Source organism: Rhinoderma darwinii, chromosome 4, assembly GCF_050947455.1.
Source record: "Rhinoderma darwinii isolate aRhiDar2 chromosome 4, aRhiDar2.hap1, whole genome shotgun sequence".
NCBI lineage: Eukaryota > Metazoa > Chordata > Amphibia > Anura > Rhinodermatidae > Rhinoderma > Rhinoderma darwinii.
In genome coordinates this window covers 227,643,870-227,667,036 of record NC_134690.1, presented here as the reverse complement: position 1 = coordinate 227,667,036, position 23,167 = coordinate 227,643,870, and the positions used below count along the sequence as shown (strand labels likewise).

At 40.9% G+C, this 23,167-nt stretch overlaps 1 protein-coding gene across 1 annotated transcript in view; it reads left to right on the top strand.

Moving 5' to 3' along the window:
* Nucleotides 1–23,167, top strand: part of PDSS2 (decaprenyl diphosphate synthase subunit 2) — a 309,174-nt gene that overhangs the window by 238,094 nt on the left and 47,913 nt on the right. Inside the window, exon 6 of the mRNA XM_075864214.1 lies at nt 17,722–17,895. Within this exon, the coding sequence (XP_075720329.1) occupies nt 17,722–17,895 (174 nt within the window). The remainder of the gene's footprint in view (nt 1–17,721; nt 17,896–23,167) is intronic.

The following is a 23,167-nucleotide window of genomic DNA, read 5'->3' as shown; positions in this document are numbered from 1 at the left end:
TTTTGATGCAATTTTTGCTAGACATGTTTGAAAAGTGTTTTGTTTTTTTTGCGCAAATCAATAATACTTACTGTATGTCCAAATTAATGTGCGCCAAAATAAAGGCGCATCTTTTCTGGCAAGAAATCTGCAGCAACAAAGTTGGTAATGTGTAGACAAGTTTGCAACTCATATTTTTTTACAGCAGTTTTATCTCTTCAGTATGTTCACAAAGCATATGTGATAATGGATTTGGGCGCCACCTCTATTAGCCCCATATTAGCATATTGCATTACATTTTATTTATTATTTTTCCATATAATGCTTATATACCTATCCAGATGCCATTTTTTTCTGACATTTTGCCTGTCCTTACTAAATTAAAATACAATAGGAAAATCTCCATTAGTTGTGAGGAGATGCCTGAACCAGTATTATAGGGCAGCAAGTGTTGCTGTCAATCCATTACTGCACAAAGTGATGTCCACTAGGAGGTTTGCAATAAAGCCTCTACAGGGGTCAGTGCCGTCTGTAAAGGAGGCACTGACATGCTTTAAAATCAGTCTCATGCGTGTTTTTATGCATGAGACTTAACTTCCGTTCTGATTTCATACCGGAGATATTAACAGCTTCACTCCCACTGGGTAGCAGCAAAATACGTCTCCAGCCCAGTATCCTAATGAGTGGCAGAGCTGGAGATGCTTTTTACTGCAGCCCAGCGGTCTCAGCTCCCGTGTAGGCTTTTACCAGCTCTGCTATGAGGAGACACTACATGCTGGCCTACTGTCCCGGAACCTTGCCTTGCCCGGACTTGGGTGTTTTACACTCCATGTCTTTAAGCACAAATTCAGAGTGATACATTGATGTAATTGGTGAACAAATTACAACTGATTATTTGATGCTATAAAGGAAAAGATAACCATTTTAGAAGTCCAAAATTTAGTGTTTATACTTATTGGCCCTCTAAGTCAGGATTTAGAATCTGTGAAGGGGTGCCATATTTAATGGATAAAAGAGGACTTGAAGAAGAGGTAGAAATATATGATATGTTGTTGCACATTACAATGGCTCTATTGGGGTATCACAAGTGGAAATTAGACAACCTGTCTGCTCTTCTGACATCTCTGTTTTAGTAAGTAGTTAGGGTGTGTCCCTAAACAGTCTTACACTCTCAGTCCTGTCAGTTTCAGACTGTGTAGAGACACACCCCATTGACAAGGGGAATCGTAACACCCAGTTGTTCATTTATTCACACATTTCCAGGAGGAATCACACAGGAACGGTACAATGCAGAGTTCTAAGTAAAGGTGATCCAGAATTGTATTTTCATAGGAAAATGTCAGGAGAGCTGAAAGCTCCTCTAAAAAATTTAACTGTCATTTTAATTTTCCCCATTAGTCAATATTACAAGCTTTGATAAGAAACGTTGTAATATATCTTATTACATAAATAAAGTGTTCCTAGGGTGCTGAAGTTCTTATTGGACATGAGACCTTTAGTCTATACCCTGAAAGTTCATCTGCCGGTTGTTAGTTCTAGCGCTCTCCTCACAATTCTACTCCCTTATGTACATTTTAGTTTGAATTAGACACAGCACCCAGCCTCTCAGGCCATCGGCACTTTAAATACTTTTCTAACAACCCTAATAAAAACTCTAATGCTGAAATGTTTCTATATTTTTAGCAAAGAGTTTGGAAAATTCAAGCTATGTCCATAAGATACCCTTGTTTCACAAATGTACAGGACTACGTACACTGTCGAGTCACATTATTATGACCACCAGCTAATATCCAGAGTAGCCTCTGTGTGCAGCACGGAAATCATCTAGATGGGCTGGGAGTGACTCAATAAGGTGCTGGTAGGTTGTCTCAGGTATCTGGAGCCTTGATGACTGCAGTGTATCCCACATTTTCTGGAGGGTGCGTGGTGGGGGATCCATAGCGCAAACAAGACGATCGAGGTCGTCCCACAGATGCTCAATTGGGTTCAAGTCTGGTGAATTAGGGGGCCAGGGAAGTGCTTGGACGTCTTGGTCATGCTCTTCCAACCACTGTCGGACATTTCTAGCCATGTGAAATGTCGCATTGTCTTGCTGGAAGATTCCATCAGCCCAAGGGAAGACAAACTGCATGTATGGGTGGACGTGATCTGCAACGATGGTTCATACCCAAATCGGTTCAGAGTGCCTTCCACATGGATGAGTGGGCCCAAAAAATGGCATGAAAAAATTTCTCAGACCATAATGCTGCCACCACCAGCCTGTGTTCTACCAGCAATGGTTGCAGGGTGTTTGTTCTCTGATGTTTCCCGCCTGACACGCCAACGTCCATCTGTTCGATGAAGCAAAATAGGTGACTCATCGGAGAAGGCAACTTTTTGCAAATAATCGGTGGTCCAAATCTGATGCTGTCGTGCAAATTGAAGCTTTTTTTTTATGATGCAGCTTGGTTAGTGTCACGGTGCATGTTGTGGACCCACTGGGCCGTAGCGCGTAGCGGATAGGCAGCTGGCCAGCCAGGTACAATACAATGTCTATAGTCCAGAAAGGGTACCTGTGGCAATGTAGACAGTAGCGGTGATTCAGGCTTAAGATAAGCAGACGGACACCCATTGGGTGTAACACAGCAGATGCAGTGGAAGACACAGCTAGACTTCAACTCTAGACGGCACAGAGGCACGGTAGCACAGAATACAGGGTACAGGCAGCAGGAACGGGTAACACTGGGAACTGGAAAACACTGGCAGACTATTTGCAAGACAAACTTTAGGTATACAACAACGCTCAGGCAATGATCAAGAGGGTAGAGCCCTCTTTATAGTCCAGCAGCATTCTGTACCGATTGCAGATTACCTGCAATTGTGCACGCACAGGCCCTTTAAGGCCGTGCATGCGCGGGCGCGCGCACCCTGCGGGAAACAGTCTCTGAAGCAGGAAGTGACTGCCGTTGTCTCCCTGGAGGGAGATGCCGCCGAGCACTCACATGTCTATGGCCGCAGCCGTCAGAGGGCAAGTCAGAACAACGGGCCGTGGCCATAGACGTTACAGTTAGCAGTGACCATTCGTCTGCTTCGGTGCCCCATACGCAGAAGGGTTTGCTGAATTGTTGTTTTAGACACACATCTAATAGCCCCCTGGTTGATTATCATGGTGAGCTACTCCACTGTAGCTTGTCGTTCTGCCCTCGCACACCTTCGTAACTGAAATTCATTTTTCACATCATTGGCATGTGATTCTCCGGCGTTTCTACGTCACTCCCAATGGTGCCATTTGTCCACTCACAATACACTTTCACCACAGCAGCACGCAAACCGTTCACAAACTGCGCTGTTTGAGAAATACTGCCACCCTTGGCCCAAAAAGCCAATAATTAACCCTTTTAGCAAATCTAATATATCGCCCCTTTCACCCATGGAAACAATGGGTAATATGTGTTCAGACAGCCTTTTGCATACCTTATATATCTACCAAGCCAGCCCACAACACATTACTTTCTTAATGGGCTACGCACTACCGTCGTCGAAAGTAGGAGGTGGTCATAATAATGTGACTCGATTGTGTATTATGAGGGCCTAAGAGGCTGGATCCACATTTTGCAGGTTTGCATAACTGAACCAGTGACTAGAATTCATAACCTTCAGAAATGTAGCATTTAGTTGTAAAGTTCTGCAAGGGTCTGTCCCTCCCAGAATATTGATCTTATTAGTCATCTGTGAATTGCTATCTGGGAAATATTGAGGGAAGATTTGAGTTACACCTGTAGATATCTCTTTCATTTAATTTTTGGGACAATATTGAATATTGATCATCTACTGGTTTCGAGTGAGGAGCAATGCATGGGCTGGGATTTTACTCTGCCTATCCTTCAATGTACTGAGTGTTATCTTACAAGTTCTCTGGAAATGGAAATGGATTTACTGGTAGGTATAACTCAATTTTTGTTTTTATTTTTATAGGTTATTTAAATTTAGAGAAGATTTGGGTTTAAGTCAACATTTGGTATATTTTCACCATAATTTTTATATTGACATATGAAAGCTTACACAAAGTAAACCAAGTCCTACCTATGGGTTTAATGTGCTGCTATTTCATCCTATCCCTTATGAAATTCTGAACTGTCATTGTATTACCATTCCTGAATTAATAGTCTGTCTGTGCATGCTGAATTTTGATATGATGCTTTCTTGCTACAAAAGATGTTGTTTCTTTTCAAATCAGTCTCCAATTTTGTGATCCCTCCTCTCCATGTAACATTGCACTTCTTGGCACGTGCTCAAGTTAGTAAGATTAGAGTCTGCTGCAGGAATTTGATTTAGTCTCTGGTTTTGATTTCGAGAAAGATGATACCTCATAAGAGTGAGATGGGCTTAAATTTCATTCTTTTCTAGGCATATCATGTGTTGCATTTTCTACAATGGGCAACAGTTCAACAAGAATTTTTTTTCACAAAGTAATGAGACCATTAACATAAAGTCTGCTTATTATACATGGCATATAATATAATAACTGCATTTTTTTTACATTTGTATTAATTTGCTGTAATTTGGGAAGGTGACTATTTCCAACCCGTAAACGATGAAATAAATGATTTCTGCATACATTTGACCTAAAATGTGATGGGATCTGCATGTCATAATTATGGGTTAAGAGTATCCACTGAGCCAGAAACACACAAAAATATATGTTTTTATCCAGATATTGATCATATATAAATGTCCTTAGTAGTAAAACCTATGCATTCAGTATGTGTGACCCACTTTAATAACATCGACTTTTATGTAATTTATGCATTAGTCACACATTGGCATGGGAAAGTTGTGGCCCATTCGTTTTAACATGGATGTTAGAGGGGTTTCTTACACGTCGTGCCATATATTTTCATTTTGTCCTTGGGAATTTCAAAATATCACTTCTTTAATCATTCTTTGATAAACTGACATTATTTCTTCTATAGACTTTGCTAATACAACCCAGAATGAATATATCCATCTGTGAATGTAAGGTTACCTGGCACAATTGACAGCAAAGCAGCTCTAAATCACGATACTACCACCAATACCTTAAAGAGGCTCTGTCACCAGATTTTGCAACCCCTATCTGCTATTGCAGCAGATCGGCGCTGCAATGTAGATAAGAGTAACGTTTTTATTTTTAAAAAACGAGCATTTTTGGCCAAGTTATGACCATTTTTGTATTTATGCAAATGAGGCTTGCTAAAGTCCAACTGGGCGTGTTTACAGTAAAAGTCCAACTGGGCGTGTATTATGTGTGTTACATCTGGGCGTGTTTACTTCTTTTACTAGCTGGGCGTTCTGACGAGAAGTATCATCCACTTCTCTTCAGAACGCCCAGCTTCTAGCAGTGCAGACACACAGCTTGTTCTCGAGAGATCACGCTGTGTCGTCGCTCACTTCCTGCCCCAGGTCCTGCATCGTGTCGGACGAGCGAGGACACATCGGCACCAGAGGCTACAGTTGATTCTGCAGCAGCATCGGCGTTTGCAGGTAAGTCGATGTAGCTACTTACCTGCAAACGCTGATGCTGCTGCAGAATCAACTGTAGCCTCTGGTGCCGATGTGGCCGACACGATGCAGGACCTGGGGCAGGAAGTGAGTGACGTCACAGCGTGATCTTTCGAGAACACGCTGTGTGTCTGCACTGCCAGAAGCTGGGTGTTAACGAACAGAAGTGGATGATGCTGATTCGTCAGCATCATACACTCCCATTCCTAACGCCCAGCTAGTAAAAGAAGTAAAAACGCCCCGATGTACACACATAATACACGCCCAGTTGTACTTTTACTGTAAACCCGCCCAGTTGTACTTTTGCAAGCCTCATTTGCATAAATACAAAAATGGTCATAACTTGGCCAAAAATGCTCGTTTTTTAAAAATAAAAACGTTACTGTAATCTACATTGCAGCGCCTATCTGCTGCAATAGCAGATAGGGGTTGCAAAATCTGGTGACAGAGCCTCTTTAAAGTGTAACTAAATGTTCGTCAAACTTCTGACATGTCATAGTGACATGTCAGAAGTTTTTATTGGTGGGGGTCCGAGCACTGAGACACCCACCAATCACTAAAACTAAGCGGCAGAAAAGCTTGTGTGAGCGCTCAGCTGCTTCTTTGGTGATAGTCTTTTACCGGAAAGCCGATGTATCGGAGTACGGGCTCGTAGACTTTCTATTGAGCAAGTACTCCGATACATTGATTGGAGCCATTAAACCACCAGCATGTCGTTTAGTGTTCCAAACCGGCCCACGTCGATGCCGGCTGTTTAGGCAATAGTTAGTAAAATAATTTACTGAGAGGAGTCCAGCGGCATCAGGCGCATGCTCATAGAGCACATGAAACCGAGGACAGTACACTGCACATGTGCACGATGCTAATGGACTCCACTCAATAAATTGTAAATTATTTTACTAACTATTGCCTAAACGGCTGGTATAGATGAGGACAGGTTTGGAAAACTAAAACCCAGCTGTATGCTGTATACTGTATGCTGTAAGCTGTATACGGCATGCTGGTGGTTTAGTGGCTATAAACCTAGTGACTGGTTGCCTTTTAACCCCTTAAGGACGCAGCCTAGTTTGGGCCTTAAGGCTCAGAGCACATTTTTCAAATCTGACATATTTCACTTTATGTGGTAATAACGTCGGAATGCTTAAACCTATCCAAGCGATTCTGAGATTGTTTTCTCGTGACACTTTGGGCTTCATGTTCGTGGTAAAATTTGGTCGATATATTCAGTCTTTATTTGTGAAAAATTGCAAAATTTAGAGAAAATTTACAAAAAATTGCATTTTTCAGAATTTAAATGCATCTGCTTGAAAAACAGACAGTTAGGGTATGTGCACACACACTAATTACGTCCGTAATTGACGGACGTATTTCGGCCGCAAGTCCCGGACCGAACACAGTGCAGGGAGCCGGGCTCCTAGCATCATACTTATGTACGACGCTAGGAGTCCCTGCCTCGCTGCAGGACAACTGTCCCGTACTGTAATCATGTTTTCAGTCCGGGACAGTAGTTCCACAGAGAGGCAGGGACTCCTAGCGTCTTACATAAGTATGATACTAGGAGCCCGGCTCCCTGCACTGTGTTCGGTCCGGGACTTGCGGCCGAAATACGTCCGTCAATTACGGACGTAATTAGTGTGTGTGCACATACCCTTATACCACCCAAAATAGTTACTAGTTCACATTTCCCATATGTCTACTTTAGATTGGCATCGTTTTTTGAACATTATTTTATTTTTCTTGGACGTTACAAGGTTTAGAACATAAACAGCAATTTCTCATATTCTTAAGAAAATTTCAAAAGCCTTTTTTTGAAGGTGCCAGTACAGTTCTGAAGTGGATTTGAGGGGCCTATTAATTAGAAACCCCCATAAAACACCCCATTTTAAAAACTAGACCCCTCAAAGTATTCAAAACAGCATATAGAAAGTTTTTTAACCCTTCAGGCATTTCACAGGAATTAAAGCAAAGTGGAAATGAAATTTGCAAATTTCATTTTTTCTGCTGAATTTCAATTTTATTCAATTTTTTTTTAGTAACACAGAAGGTTTTACCAGAGAAATACTACTAAATATGTATTGTCCAGATTCTGCAGTTTTTAGAAATGTCCCACATGTGCCTCTAGTGCGCTCGTGGACTAAAACACAAGCCCTAGAAGCAAAGAAGCACCTAGTGCATTTTGAGGCCTCTTTTTTATTAGAATATATTTTAGGCAGCATGCCAGGTTTGAAGAGGTGTTGAGGTATCAAAACAATGGAAACCCACCAGAAGTGGCCCCATTTTGGAAATTACACCCCTCAAGGAATTCATTTATGGTTTTTGTTATCATTTTGACCGCACCGTTTTCTCACAGCACCTATTTGAATTGGGCTGTGAAATGAAAAAAATTATATTTTATCCAATAAGATGTCATTTTTGATCAAATTTTCTTATTTTCACAGGGAACAACATACCCCATTTTGTTGCCCAATTTGTCCTTAGTGCGGCAATACCCCATTTGTGGTGATAAACTGCCGTTTGGGCCCATGGGAGGGCTCAGAAGGAAAGGAGCGCTATGTGTTTGTTGGAGTCCAGATTTTGCTGGATTGGTTTTTGGGTGCCATGTCGCATTTGCAGAGCCCCAGAGGTATCAAAGCAATGGAAACCCACCAGAAGTGACCCCATTTTGGAAACTAGACCCCTCAAGGAATTCATTTATGGTTTTTGTTATCATTTTGACCGCACAGTTTTTTCACAGCACCTATTTGAATTGGGCTGTGAAATGAAAAAAATTATATTTTTTCCAATAAGATGTCATTTTTGATCAAAATTTCTTATTTTCACAGGGAACAACATACCCCATTTTGTTGCCCAATTTGTCCTTAGTGCGGCAATACCCCATTTGTGGTGATAAACTGCCGTTTGGGCCCATGGGAGGGCTCAGACGGAAAGGAGCGCTATGTGTTTGTTGGAGTCCAGATTTTGCTGGATTGGTTTTCGGGTGCCATGTCGCATTTGCAGAGCCCCAGAGGTATCAAAGCAATGGAAACCCACCAGAAGTGACCCCATTTTGGAAACTACACCCCTCAAGGAATTCATTTTTGGTTTTTGTTATCATTTTGACCGCACAGTTTTTTCACAGCACCTATTTGAATTGGGCTGTGAAATGAAAAAAATGATAATTTTTCCAATAAGATGTCATTTTTGATCAAAATGTCTTATTTTCACAAGGAACAACATACCCCATTTTGTTGCCCAATTTGTCCTTAGTGCGGCAATACCCCATTTGTGGTGATAAACTGCCGTTTGGGCCCATGGGAGGGCTCAGAAGAAAAGGACCACCATTTGGCCTACTGGAGCTTTTCTGGTGCTAAGTCATGTATGCAGAAGCCCCTGAGGTACCAGTACAGTTGAAACCCCCGAGAAGTGACCCCATTTTAAAAACTACACCCCTTAAGACATTCATCTAGAGGTGTAGTGAGCATTTTGACCCCACAGGTACTGTGTAAAAGATAATGCGCAGCAGATGGTGCAGTGTGAGATTTGCAATTTTATATATATATATGCCATTTCAGTGTCCAATATAGTGTGCCCAACATGCGCCACCGGAGATATACACCCCTTAAATTGTAATGTGGGTTCTCCTGGGTACGGCAATACCCTACATGTGGCTGTTATCAGCTGCCTGGGCATACGGCAGGGCTCAGAAGGGAAAGATGAGGGGGGTAAGCTGTGCGGAGTGCATCAGGGTAAATTAAAAATCAAGGGATGTATGATACATTTTAAAACAATCTTTTATACAGAGCTCTGGTTTTTCGGGACACATGTCACATTGGTATATTGTGTTCTTCCTTATCCCCCTCTTATAGCAGACTCTGCACCTCTTTTGACTCTTTCCCTTTCCACCGGTTTGGGGAACTTCTCCTGGAAAGTGTTGCCCTGGTACGATGCGTGTGGCCTCGCTTCCAGAAGTACTGGGTGCCCCCCCTTCCTGGTCCCTAAAGATTAGATCTTCAAATTCCAGGAAAGTTCCCCTCTGGCCTGCACATCGACATAGCACGTACGCATTGTACAAAGCCATCTGTATGATGTGCCCGGCCAGCTTCTTATACCACACCGCATGGCGCTGTAGGGCTTCAGGACTTGATTTGACAAGTCCATCCCTCCCATGTACCTATTGTAGTCCAGGATGCAGTCTGGTTTGGGGGTGGCCTTTCCTTCATATATCCTAAATCTGTAGGTATACCCTCATGCACTCTCGCACAGCTTATACATCTTCACGCCATACCTTGCCCTCTTACCCGGCAGGTACTGGCGGAATTGAACCCTCCCTTTAAAATGTACCAGGGACTCATCAATAGAAAAACACTTCTCGGGGGTGTATGCTTGGGAAAACCGGGCACTGAAACAGTCTAATAGGGGTCTCCGTTTATACAAACGGTCAAAACTGGGGTAATCTCGGGGTGGGCACGGCTCATTATCAGTATAATGTAAGAAGCGAAGTATTGCCTCATTTATTTATTTTTTTAGGTTCCAGTTCATTTCTGAAGTTGCTGTGAGGGGCCCATATATTAGAAACCCCTATCAAACACCCCATTTTAGAAACTAGACCCCTCAAAGTATTCACAACAGCATATAGAAAGTTTATGAACCCTTTAGGTGTTTCACAGAAATTTAGAGCAAAGTAGAGGTGAAATTTACTCTTTTTATACCATTTTTTTTATAACACAAAAGGTTTTATCAGAGAAACGCAACTCAATATTTATTGCCCAGATTCTGCAGTTTAGAGAAATATCCCACATGTGGCCCTAGTGCGGTAATTGACTGAAGCACCGGCCTCCGAAGCAAAGGAGCACCTAGCGGATTTTGAGCCCTCTTTTTTATTAGGCACCATGTCCGGTTTGAAGAGGTCTTGTGGTGCCAAAACATTGGAAACCCCCCAAAAGTGACCCCAATTTGGAAACTAGACCCCTTGAGGAATCCATTGTAGTTTTCTTGGGGTGCATGCGGCTTTTTGATCAGTTTTTATTCCATTTTTAGGTGGCGTGGTGACTAATAAACAGCAATTCTACTATTGTTTTTGTATACTTTTTTTTTTACAGCGTTCACCGTGCGCTATAAATGATATATTAACTTTATTCTGCGGGGCGATACGATTACGTCGATACCAGATGTTTATAGTTTTTTTTTTATGTCTTATGGCGTTTGCACAATAAAATACGTTTTGTAAACAATCATTCACTTTTGGTGTTACCTTATTCTAAGAGCCATAACGTTTTTATTTTTCAATCAATAAAGCCGTGCGAGGACTTATTTTTTGCGTAACGAACTGTAGTTTCCATCAGTACCATTTTTAGGTACATGCGACTTTTTGATCTCTTTTTATTCCATTTTTTGGGAGGTGAAGTGACCAAACAATTGTGATTGTGGTACGGTTTATTAATATTTTTTTTTACGGCGTTCACCGTGCGGGATAAATAACAAAATAATTTTGTAGTTCAGCCCGTTACGGACGCGGCGATACCAATTATGTATAGTTTATTTGTTTGTTTATATATTTTTATTAATAATAAATGACTGATAAGGGAAAAAGTGGGACTTTTACTTTTATAACTTTTAAAACTTTTATTTTCTTATTTTTACACATCTTTTTTTAACTTTTTTTTAACTTTATTACTTTGTCCCACTAGGGGACTTGAGGGCAGGAGGCTCTGATCGCTATTCTAATACACTGCACTACATGCGTAGTGCAGTGTATTAGAGCTGTCAGCTACTCACTGACAGCAAGCATAGTGGGTCCTGACGTTGTCAGGACCCACTAGGCTTCCGTCTATGGCATAGCCGGACGCCATTGTTTGGTGTCCGGTTGCCATAGTCACCATCGCCGGCCGCTATCGTGTAGCAGGCCGGCGATGGCGGATTAACCCCTAAGAAGCCGCGATCGCTATTGAACGCGGCTTCTGAGGGGTTAATCGGCGGGGGAGCTCCGCGATCGGTCCCGGCACATCGAGCAGTGATAGTCTGCTGTCGGAAACAGCAGCTATCACAGCTCATGAACGCGCCCCGCGCGAACGGCGCCGTGTTTACTCCATGACCTACTATTAGGTCACTGAGCGCGAACGCTACAGTTAGCATGACCTAATAGTAGGTCATGGAGCGTTAAGGGGTTAAACCAAGATGAGTTTCTTTTACTGAAATACAGTGTTTGCTAAATTATTCTAATTTAAGCCAAAAAGGATAGATAGATAGATAGATAGATAGATAGATAGATAGATAGATAGATAGATAGATAGATAGATAGATAGATAGATAGATAGATAGATAGATAGATAGATAGATAGATAGATAGATAGATAGATAATTGTATTTATCCCATCAGGGAAATTATTTTGTTTGTCACAACTCCAAAAATATTACACATCACAATACCAAACAAAGTCTATGTCACCACACATAAAATAATACTTTTTGATTTTTTCGTCAATAGGGCTTATTCTTGCGGGAGGAGTTGTAGTTTCTAATGGCACCATTTAACTTTATTCTGCTTCTCAAGACGATTACGGTGATACCAAATTTATATCTTTTTTTATCTTTTACTACTTTTAAAAAAGCAAAATTTGCTTTGTTTCACCACATTCTAAGAGCCGTAACTTTTTAATTTTTTCATGGATTGAGTGGAATGAGGGCTTATTTTTTGCAGGACGAGCTCTAGTTTTTATTTCTTTATTAAAGCTAAGGTAACCAAATAAACTGATTTGGACTTTTTAAATTAGTTTTTTATGGCGTTCACCGTGCGAGTTAAATAATGGTATATTGTAATAGTTCGAACTTTTACGGAGGCAGCGATGCCAATTTTGTTTATTTTTTACATTGCTTTACAGGAAAAATCTGAAAAGGTTTTTTTTTTTACTTTTTTTTTTTCCACTACTAATAACTTCATTAAACTTTTTTGTTACACATCTTATTAGCCCCCATAGGGGACTTAAACCAGCGATCGTTAGATGTGATTCATCTAACAGAATATTGGAAATCTTAACGTCATATTCCTCAACACCTCTTCAGACATTGGCACTCCCCCACCTATTATTGCACCAGCCCTCACGATTACCTTATTTAACTTGTTCATCTCTGCCTTCCTGATGTTACCGCCTCAACAGACCACAACAAAAAAATGATACTCAAGACTACAGAATCCTAAAACATAATTAGCATTTTGTTACTCACGTTAAAAGATCTCAAATGCCGCAAGAAATACAACCAGCTCATAGCCTTCCTATACACCTTATCCGTATTCTCAATCCAATTCAACTTGTGGCCCAGATATACACCTAAATATTTATAAGATGACACTCGATCAACTTCTTGATTAAAAGGAGTCACTGGCACCACATCCTCCGGTTTCCTACGCACGTCAATAATCATCTCTTTTGTCTTTCCAATATTCAGCTGTAATCCATTCTTATTACTCCAACTCACAAAATCCCTTACCAGATCCCTATATTCTCCTTCAGAGCCACCTCTTATAGCCGCCATAACTACCATGTCATCTGAGAACTTCTGTAGATGGCAGTACTCTGACCGATACCTAAAATCTGCCGTGTACAAATAAAAACAGTGAAAGTACCGTACCTTGAGGCGCCCCTATATCACTTATTACAATCTGCGACAAACAAGAGCCACTACACACAATTGGTGCGTGCCCAATTAAATAATCAAAAATCCAATTGGACACCTCACCATCAATGTGCATACTCTTAATTTTATTTCTCATTAACTGAGTGCTTATTAAATTAAACGCACTTGAAAAATAAAACAAAACATAATCCTAACCACCACCCTACTAATTTTAAGAAAGGAGTATGCCCTATGCAACAAATATAAGACTGCATCTTTAACTCCATTCCGAGGTTTATAAGCAAATTGTAAAGGATCCACATAGTTTGTCACAGCTGATTTCAAGCACACTAACACTAGCCTCTCAAAGACTTTCATAGTATGGGATGTCATTACCACTGGACGGTAATAATTTGGTATTCCAGGGTTTAAAACATTAGGTATCGGTAGCACACATGATGTTTTCCAACTATGGGCACCCTCTGCTGTTTTAAGCTCAAATGAAACAAGTTAGCAAATGGACCACATAATTGATCCGCACAAATTCTCAAAACTCGGGAACTGATATCATCTGGTCCTGTAGCTTTCCTAATATTTAAACTTTTTAATTCATTTCTCACTGTCTCTGCGGTTACCCTTAGAGTACTAACAGAGCAACCCTCCCCCTGCTTCGTATCTCCACCCTCCTCCATTCCACCCACTACCCTAATTCCCTCCTCAGTTTAATTTGTCCCTGGACATTTTCCTGTACTCCTCTAGTTGATCCAAATGGGCTGTAAAAATTGTTAATGAGCAGCAATATTCTTTGTAGACTAGTAGTTTCCTTTTTCCCATGTACATTATGCCTGCTCATTGTTGACTTTAATCTGTTTTACCCGTTAGTGACAGCCCCATAGTGTTTTTACGGTGGCCACTAATAGGCTTTATTCCGATGCAATAGACTTTTTATGGCGCTGCATCGGAATAAATAAACAGAGCAGGGAGCCGTTAAATCTCCCTGCTCTCAGCTACCAGAGGTAGCTGAGGGCTGGGGGCATCCCTGCTCTAACAGGTGAGATCGATTTTAGTATCGATCTCATCCATTTAATCCCTCAGATGCGCTCAATAGCGAGCGCCACATCGGAGTTGTTTTGTAGAGAGGGATGGAGCTCCCTCTCATCCCACCGGCGATAAGATCACAGGGTGTCGGTGTCTTCTATGGCAGCCGGGGGACCTAATAAAGGCCCCCAGGTCTGCCTGTAGTGTATGCCTGCTAGGTCATGCCTGAGGCATGGCCCAGCAGATGCCTGTCCGTTTTACACGGACAGGCATAATACAGTGCAATACAGAAGTATTGCAGTGTATTATAAATGCTATCGGACGATCGAATAGTGAAGTCCCCTAGTGGGACTAGTAAAAAAGTAAAAAAAGTTTTTTTTAAAAAAAGTGAAGAAAAAATGAAAAACCCACTTTTTCCCCTTACAAACTGCTTTATTATTATCAAAAAATAAAATAAAGTAAAAAAAAGTTACACATATTTGGTATCGCCGCATCCGTAACTACCCCAAGTATAAAGTTATTACATCATTTAACCCGCACAGTGAACGTCGGAAAAAAATAAATAAAAAACAATGCAAAAATTGCTGTTTTCTTTGAATCCTGCCTTAAAAAAAATGTGATAAAAAGTGATCAGAAAGTCGCATCTACTCCAAAATGGTACCAATAAAAACTACAAGTCGTCCTGCAAAAAAAAGCCCTCATACAACTGCATCGGTGAAAAAATAAAAAAGCTATGGCCCTTCAAATATGGAGACACAAAAACAAATCATTTTGAAAAAAAAGGGTTTTTACTGTGTAAAAGTAGTAAAACATAAAAAATCGATATGAATTTGGTATCGTTGCAGTCGCAACAACCCGCTGAATAAAGTTATTGTGTTATTTATACCACACGGTAAACGGCGTAAATTTAGGACACAAAAAAGTGTGGCGAAATTTTCAGGTTTTTTTCTATTCCCCCCCAAAAAAAGTTCATAAACGTTAATCAATAAATTCTATGTACCCCAAAATGGAGCTATTAAAAATTACAACTTGTCCCACAAAAACCAAGACCTTATATAGCTATGTCGACGTAAAAATAAAAAAGTTATAGCTCTTTGAATGAGACGATGGAAAAACTTAAAAAATAGCTTGGTCATTATGGTCTAAAATAGGTTGTTCATTAAGGGGTTAAAAGAGGCCTATGAATCCTGATAGATTATCCTAGTATTAGGTCACTTGTGATCTCATGGAATGTTAAATGTTTTGCTCTTGGGGTAATGTATTTTTATTGCATTCTCTTTATTTTCTTGTTTTACATTAGTTTACAATTATGCAGATATTTAAAAATTTCTTAAAGGTTCATAAACTTGCTAATAAAATAAATCGAGACCTATAATCTGTTATCTTGATGACATCATTTGTATTTTGATTTTGCATTTATATATAAATTGCACTAATAAAGCTTTTCATACTATTTCAATATAAGTGGTTATGTTTTGGCATCATTATGTTTGATGCGTTATTCACGTTGCGATTACTTGTGGATCACAGTCTTTAGATGGTGAAGAATACACAACATGTCAATTTAGAAAATTATCTGCACACAGTTCCTATGGCTAAATTAAACAAATTTGCGTATAACAATGTATTAGAAAAATGCTTTCAATGGCATTCCCAAAATGCTCATAATGCGTTAATATAAAGTGCTTTAAATGTTTATATAGTGTGCATACTTCTTTTATGAGTATACTAGTCCTTCTCAATGAATTAGAATATCATCAAAAATTTAATTTATTTCAGTAATTCAATTCAAAAAGTGAAACTCATATATTATATTTTCATCACACACAGAGTGATCCATTTCCAGTATTTTTTTATTTTAATGTTGAAGATTATGGCTAACAGTTAATGAAAACCCAACATTTAGTCTCTTATAAAATTAGAATATTGAATAAACGTTCAAGATTGTAGACTCATGGTGTCACACTCTAATCAGCTAATCAACACAAAACACCTGCAAAGGTTTCCTAAGCCTTTAAATGGTCCAACAGTCTGGTTCAGTGCTTCAAGAGCCACCACACAGAGACGTATCCAGGACATGGGCTGCAACTGTCGCATTCCTTAAGAATATGTCAGAAACGTCTTACCTGGGCTAAGGAGAAAAAGTACTGGTTTGTTGCTCAGTGGTCCAAAGTCCTGTTTTCAGATTAAAGTAAATTTTGCATTTCATTGGGAAATCTAGGTCCCAGAGTCTGGATGAAGGGTGGATAGGCACTCAATCCAAGTTGCTTGCGGTCCAGTGTGAAGTTTCCACAGTCAGTGATGGTTTGGGGAGCCATGTCATCTGCTGGTGTTGGTCCACTGTGTTATATCAAGTCCAGAGTCAGCGCAGCCGTCTACCAGGAAACTTTAGAGCACTTCATGCTTCCCTCTGCTGACAAGCTGTATAGAAATGCTGATTTCATTTTCCAGCAGAACTTGCCTCCTGCCCACACTGTGGTTATTAAACCAGGTATTGGTACTTTTGGCAGTGTGGGCAGGTGGAAAGTCCTGCTGGAAAATGAAATCAGCATCTCCATAAAGTTTGTTAGCAGAGGGAAGCATGAAGGACTCTAAAGTTTCCTGGTAGACGGCCGCGCTGACTCTGGACTTGATATAACACAGTGGACCAACACCAGCAGATGACATGGCTCCCCAAACCATCACTGACTGTGGAAACTTCACACTGGACTGCAAGCAACTTGGACTGATGCCTCTCCACTCTTTCTCCAGACTCTGGGACCTTTATTGCCAAATGAAATGCAAAATTTACTTTCATCTGAAAACAGGACTTTGGACCACTGAGCAAGAGACCAGTCCTTTTTCTGCTTAGCCCAGGTAAGACGCTTCTGACCTTGTCTCAAGGAATGTGACAGTTGTAGCCCATGTCCTGGATACGTCTGTGTGTGGTGGCTCTTGAAGCACTGACTCCAGCCGCAGTCTACTCCTTGTAAATGTCTCCATATTTTTGAATGTCCTTTTCTTGACAATCCTTTCAAGTCTGTGGTTATCCCTGTTGCTTATGCATCTTTTTCTACCACACTTTTTCCTTCCTCTAAACTTTCCATTAATATGCTTGAATACAGCACTTTGTGAACAGCCAGCTTCTCCAATGCCCTTTTGTGGCTTACCGTCCTTGTGGAGGGTGTCAATGACTGTCTTCTGAACAACTGTCAAGTCAGCAGTCTTCCCCATGATTGTGTAGCCTACTGATCCAGACTGTTGGACCATTTAAAGCCTTAGGAAACCTTTGCAGGTGTTTTGATTAGCTGATTAGAGTGTCAGACCATGAGTCTACAATCTTTAACTTTTACCCACTGTTAGCCATAATCTTCAACATTAAAATAAAAAAATGCTGGAAATAGATCACTCTGTGTGTAATGAAAATATAATATATGAGTTTCACTTTTTGAATTAAATTACTGAAATAAATTAACTTTTTGATGATATTCTAATTCATTGAGATGGACTGGTATATAGTGAGGTTTGTATTTAGAACAGAAGTTGGGCATTTCTTAGTAATACTGCATATATTTCATCCTGACCACCATATTTTCATATCCCTGTGTATTTTAGAAAAACGCCTTCACTGATGACACTGGAATAACCAACTGGATGGAGCACATCTTCCTTTCTCATGGTTCATTGCTGGCTAAGAGCTGTCAAGCGGCAATGGAACTAGCAAAGCACGATCAAGACGTCCAGTCTATGGCTTTCCAATACGGGAAGCACATGTCATATAGCTATAAGGTACATTTATTATGTCATGGTCTTTTTTTTAATTATTTGTATTATGTTGTTTAGAGTTATGTTTCACTTACCAATGGTGAATTTGGGAATGTAATGATCTTTGGGTGTTTAATATTCTCAGGGAAAAATATAGAAATACATTTCCTACTCATTGGGTGGCCTTTTTCAGCTACAGCTTAAATTCTCTATTTACAATTCTGGAAGACTTTTTGAAAATAAACTGCTCCAAATACCTGCTGATAGTTCATTTATTGGCAGTTTATGAAAGGTAAAATATTAGTAGAAGAACTGAATTATCAGTTTGCTTTGGCCTTGCTTGCAGGATTGCCTGTTTTTTTTTTGTCAAATATGTAACTAAAACTATTTACTTTTAGTGGAAAAGAAAACCATGAAGGAAATATTTGACATGGGATTAAAGTACTATTTCTGGTGCAAGAATAAAAAGACATGTACCGGCTGTTTGTGAATAGCTGTAGCTTCATTTGGAAGCCGCCATTTCTGAGGCTATATATTGTTCTCTGTAGCTAATAACAAAGTGGTAGTGAGAAAAAACTGAAAAATGGACACAAAATGGACAGAATAATCCAACAGTCAAGATTCCTTTATTTATACAAATATGTACAAGTATATCAGTTCTAAAAGGCATAAAGCATTAAAGGGGTATTCCTATCTCAATGATCATAGCTTAAAGAGGTTATCCAGGAATACATTTTATTTATATTTTAACTTAATTGGACATATTTAAGTAAATTTCTGTCTGTTTACCTGTGGCAGCGTTACTCTGTTCTGATCTGCGGTCACGTGACTGCACCGAGAGTAAATTTTTCATTTCCTGTGAAGTTCCGTGCCTTTGCTCAGCCAGCACTTCCGGCTGAGAAAGGCACGGCGCGTCATCAACTATATTTACAGGCAGTGAGCCGGGCGGATGTTTCATGAGCTCTTCAGAGCTCCGCCTCCTCTGGTCCTGCCGCCTGTAAACATAGTTGATGACGCGCCGTGTCTCTACACAGCAGGAAGTACTGGCAGAGTAGAGACACAGAACCTCGTCTCTGCTTGTTTACACCCCTCCTCCTCCTATCTCAGAGTTCCCGCACTGCCTGCCCGTCTCCTCTCATCTCCCACCTGCGTCCCACCTCGCGGTGCCACCCCCTGGTGGCAGCACCCACCCTGATGGTTTATACAGTTATCACACGGGTTATATAAATACAGGGATGATGGGGGTTATATACAGGAATGATGGGGCCATCATCCCTGAATATAACTCCCATCGCCCCTGTGCATAACCCCCATCATCCCTGTGTATTACCCCCATCAACACTATATAACCCCATCATCCCTGTATATAACCCCCATCATCCCTGTGTATTACCCCATCATCCCTGTATATAACCCCCATCATCCCTGTATATAACCCCCATCATCCCTGTAAATAACCCCGATCATCCCTGTGTATTACCTCATCATCCCTGTATATAACCCCCATCATCCCTGTGTATTATCTCATGATCCGTGTACTACCTCATCATCCCTGTGTATAACCCCCATCCCCCCCATTGTGATTATTACTGGGTGTGTGTGACAGTGTGCAGGGAGCTGGGTGACTGTAAATAGAGCAGGGAATGACCTGTGAACATAGAAGGGCGTGGCAGTATGCAAATAGCTGAGATGCTGTGGAGGGAGGAAGGGGGATGTAAGCTGTGTCCTCAGATGCAGGAAGGGATCATGGGTATGGTGGGTTACAAGACAGGAAACAGCTGGGACCAGAAGCAAGGGATGTAAACAAACAGAAAGAGCAGCAGTGATGATGGAGATCAAACTGAAACTGGTTAGAAAGTATGTAGAGGGTTTTAGGGAAGGCAAACCAAGGCTGGGGGACACTTTTTATTAAAAATTTTTTTCTCCTGGCCTACCCCTTTAACTTGTTGCATATGGAAATATATGTATATTTGTAAATACCTTCTTTTTAACCCCTTAATGACCGCCGATACGTCTTTTTACGGCGGTCATTAGTGGGCTTTATTCTAGAGCGCCGCTATTCTACGTCGCTGCTGTAGAATAAAGTAAACAGAGCAGGGAGCCGTGAAATCTCCCTGCTCTCAGCTGCCAGAGGCAGCTGAGGGCTGGGGGCGTCCCTGCTCTGCCGGGTGAGATCGATATTAGTATCGATCTCACCCGTTTAACCCTTCAGATGCGGTGCACAATAGCGAGCACCGCATCTGAATGGTTTTGGAGAGAGGGAGGGAGCTCCCTCTCATCTCACTGACACCCGGCGATAAAATCGCAGAGTGTCTGTGTCTTCTATGGCAGCCGGGGGTCTAATAAAGACCCCCAGGTCTGCCTGGAGCGAATGCCTGCTAGATCATGCCGCAGGCATGACCTAGCAGATGCCTGTCCGTTTTAAACGGACAGGCAGTAATACACTGCAATACAAAAGTATTGCAGTGTATTATAATAGCGATCGGAGGATAGTGAAGTCCCCTAGTGGGACTAGTAAAAAAGTAAAAAAAGTTTAATAAAGTTAATTTAAAAAAAAAGTGAAAAAAAAAATGAAAAACCCAGCTTTTCCCCTTACAAAATGCTTTACTATTAAAAAAAACTACAATAAAGCAAAAAAGTTACACATATTTGGTATCGCCGCGTCCGTAACGACCCCGACTATAAAGCTGTTACATTATTTAACCCGCACTGTGAACGCCGTAAAAAATAAAATAAAAAACAATGGAAAAATTGCTGTTTTCTGTTAATCCTGACTTTAAAAAATGTGATAAAAAGTGATCAAAAAGTCGCATCTACTCTCAAATGGTACCAATAAAAACTACAAGTCGTCCCGCAAAAAACAAGACCTTATACAGCTAAGCTGACGCAAAAATAAAAAAGTTACAGCTCTTCGAATGTGACAATGTAAAAATTTAAAAAATGGCTTGGACATTAGGGCCCAGAATGCAAGCAGGGGGAAGGGGTTAAAATTTTGTGGCAGAAGATAATCCACCCGGTCCACCCCATGTCTTTTGGTTTGTTTGGAAGTGGTTTCCAATTGTTACAGCCACCGCTGCGCGCTTGCGCAGTTTCTACTGCTCTAATGAAAGTGAATAGGACGGCTCGCTGTATACGCTGTAGCCCTGGAGCCGTCTAAGTTTTCTAAACTCCTCACGCAGGGCTGAATTTTTTGTTCTTTCTTCAAAGCACTGTAATCTCTATGTGTACATATAGAGATAACAGTGTTTAGTTTAGAACAAGCACTTTGTATTTAAATAGGCTCTGTCAACACATTATAGGTGGCCTATCTTCTACATAATGTGATCAGCGCTGTAATGTAGATTACAGCAGTGTTTTTTATTTGGTCAGCGTCATACACTTCTCTCCACAACGCCCACTTGGTCAAAAAGTAAAACACGCCCAGTTATTTTAGCATAAAGCTAAAATAGGTCATAACTCCGTAAAAAATTATCGCTTTTCTAAATAAAAAACACTGCTGTGATCTACATTACAGCGCCAATCATATTATGTAGAAGATAGGCCACTTATAATGTGGGGACAGAGCCTCTTTAAGATCGCTTCTGCAGCACGTGTCACACAGCGTACCGCCCACAAATCTTCACTAGCATAGGAACGAGCAGCAGGGAAAAGAGGAAGATTGAGGATCAAATCCTGGTAGGAAATCTGAATGGATAAGTTCAATAGCGTTATTTTTGATCATACATGTGTGCTGGCCAAAAAAAAAATATGTGGCAAGATGGGAATAACCCTTTAACTCCTTCCCGACCGCCCACAGTCTTTTGACGTCAGACGGTGACGTCTTTTGGCGTCGCGTTAGATTAGGCTGATAAGCGCTCGTGTGGGTGATCATCCTCTAAGCAGGAGCTGTAACGAACAGCTCCTGATCTCAGAGCAGCCTCCTGAACACAGCTGGGTTCGGAAAACTTTCCAACGCCAGCTGTTTAACCCCTTGATTGCCACGGTCCTTGACTGCGGCATGATCAAAGGGAATTCCCCTCTTTGATCACATCACCTGGATGCCGGTGATGCGATAAAACACCGGGGAATCCCTCTGCAGTCAGCCCTGGGGACACAAAGGTTAGCGTGAAACGTGAACGGGATAAAAAATAAACAAGGAAAACAATGCCGAGAATTGCTTTTTCCTATATTCACGCCGTTAAAAAAATATTTTTTTACCCCCAAACTGCATGGAAGAAAAAATTCTCTCGCATAAAACAAGGCCTCATACAGCCACGTCAATAAAAAAATAAAAAAGTTATGGCTGCTAAAATGCAGAGAGGCGAAAACAGAAAAATTTAGCTGGTCATTAAGGTCTTCTCAGGCCCGGTCATTAACCCCTTCTCGACATTTGACGTATGGGTACGCCATGGAAAGCTTGTTCATCCCGCATTTTGCCGTATCCATACGCCAAATGCTTGGCACCGGCTCAGAAGCTGAGCCGGTGCCATCATCGCCGGATGTCAGCGGTATCTTGGTGCAGGAGCTGATCCGGCGTCATCAGCGATGGAAGTCAGCTGTATGTTACAGCTGACATCCACCAGTAACGGCAGGAACCGGAGATAGCTCCGATCCCTGCCAATAAACCCTTCGATGCAGCGATCGAAAGCGATCGCTGCATCTTAGCGGTTGCTAGCAGATCGCCAGTCCTGATTGCCTGTCAGGTATGGCAAAGGAGACACAATGGCCTCCTGCTCTTCCTATACGGAAGCCGATTAGGCCCCGCCGGGAGGCGAAGCCTAATCGGCTTGCTGTCAGTGAATAACTGACAGATCTAATACATTGCACTACGTAGGTAGCACACTGTATTAGAAAAAAAAAATCTGACAGTGGGACTAGTGGGACTTGAAAAAAAGTGTAAAAAAAGTTTAGAGAAGTGTAAAAAAAAAGTGAAAAGAATAAAAGTTTGAAAACATAATAAAAGTTTCAAGTAATAAAATTTAACACAATCGCCCTGTTCCCTTATCAAGTCCTTTATTATTGAAAAAAATAATAAACCATACATATTTAGTATCGCCACGACCGTAACGCCCTGCGGTATAAAAATATTATATTATTTATTGCACACGGTGAACAGCGTAAAAAAACCCGTAAAAAACTATACCGGAGTTTCTGTTTTTTGGTCACTTTGCCCTACAAATATTGGAATAAAAAGTGATAAAAAAGTCACATGTATCCAAAAATGGTACCTATAAAAACTATAGCTCGTCTTGTAAAAAACAAGCCCTCATACAGCTGCGTCGACGAAAAAGTTAAAAATTTATGGTTCTCATAAAAT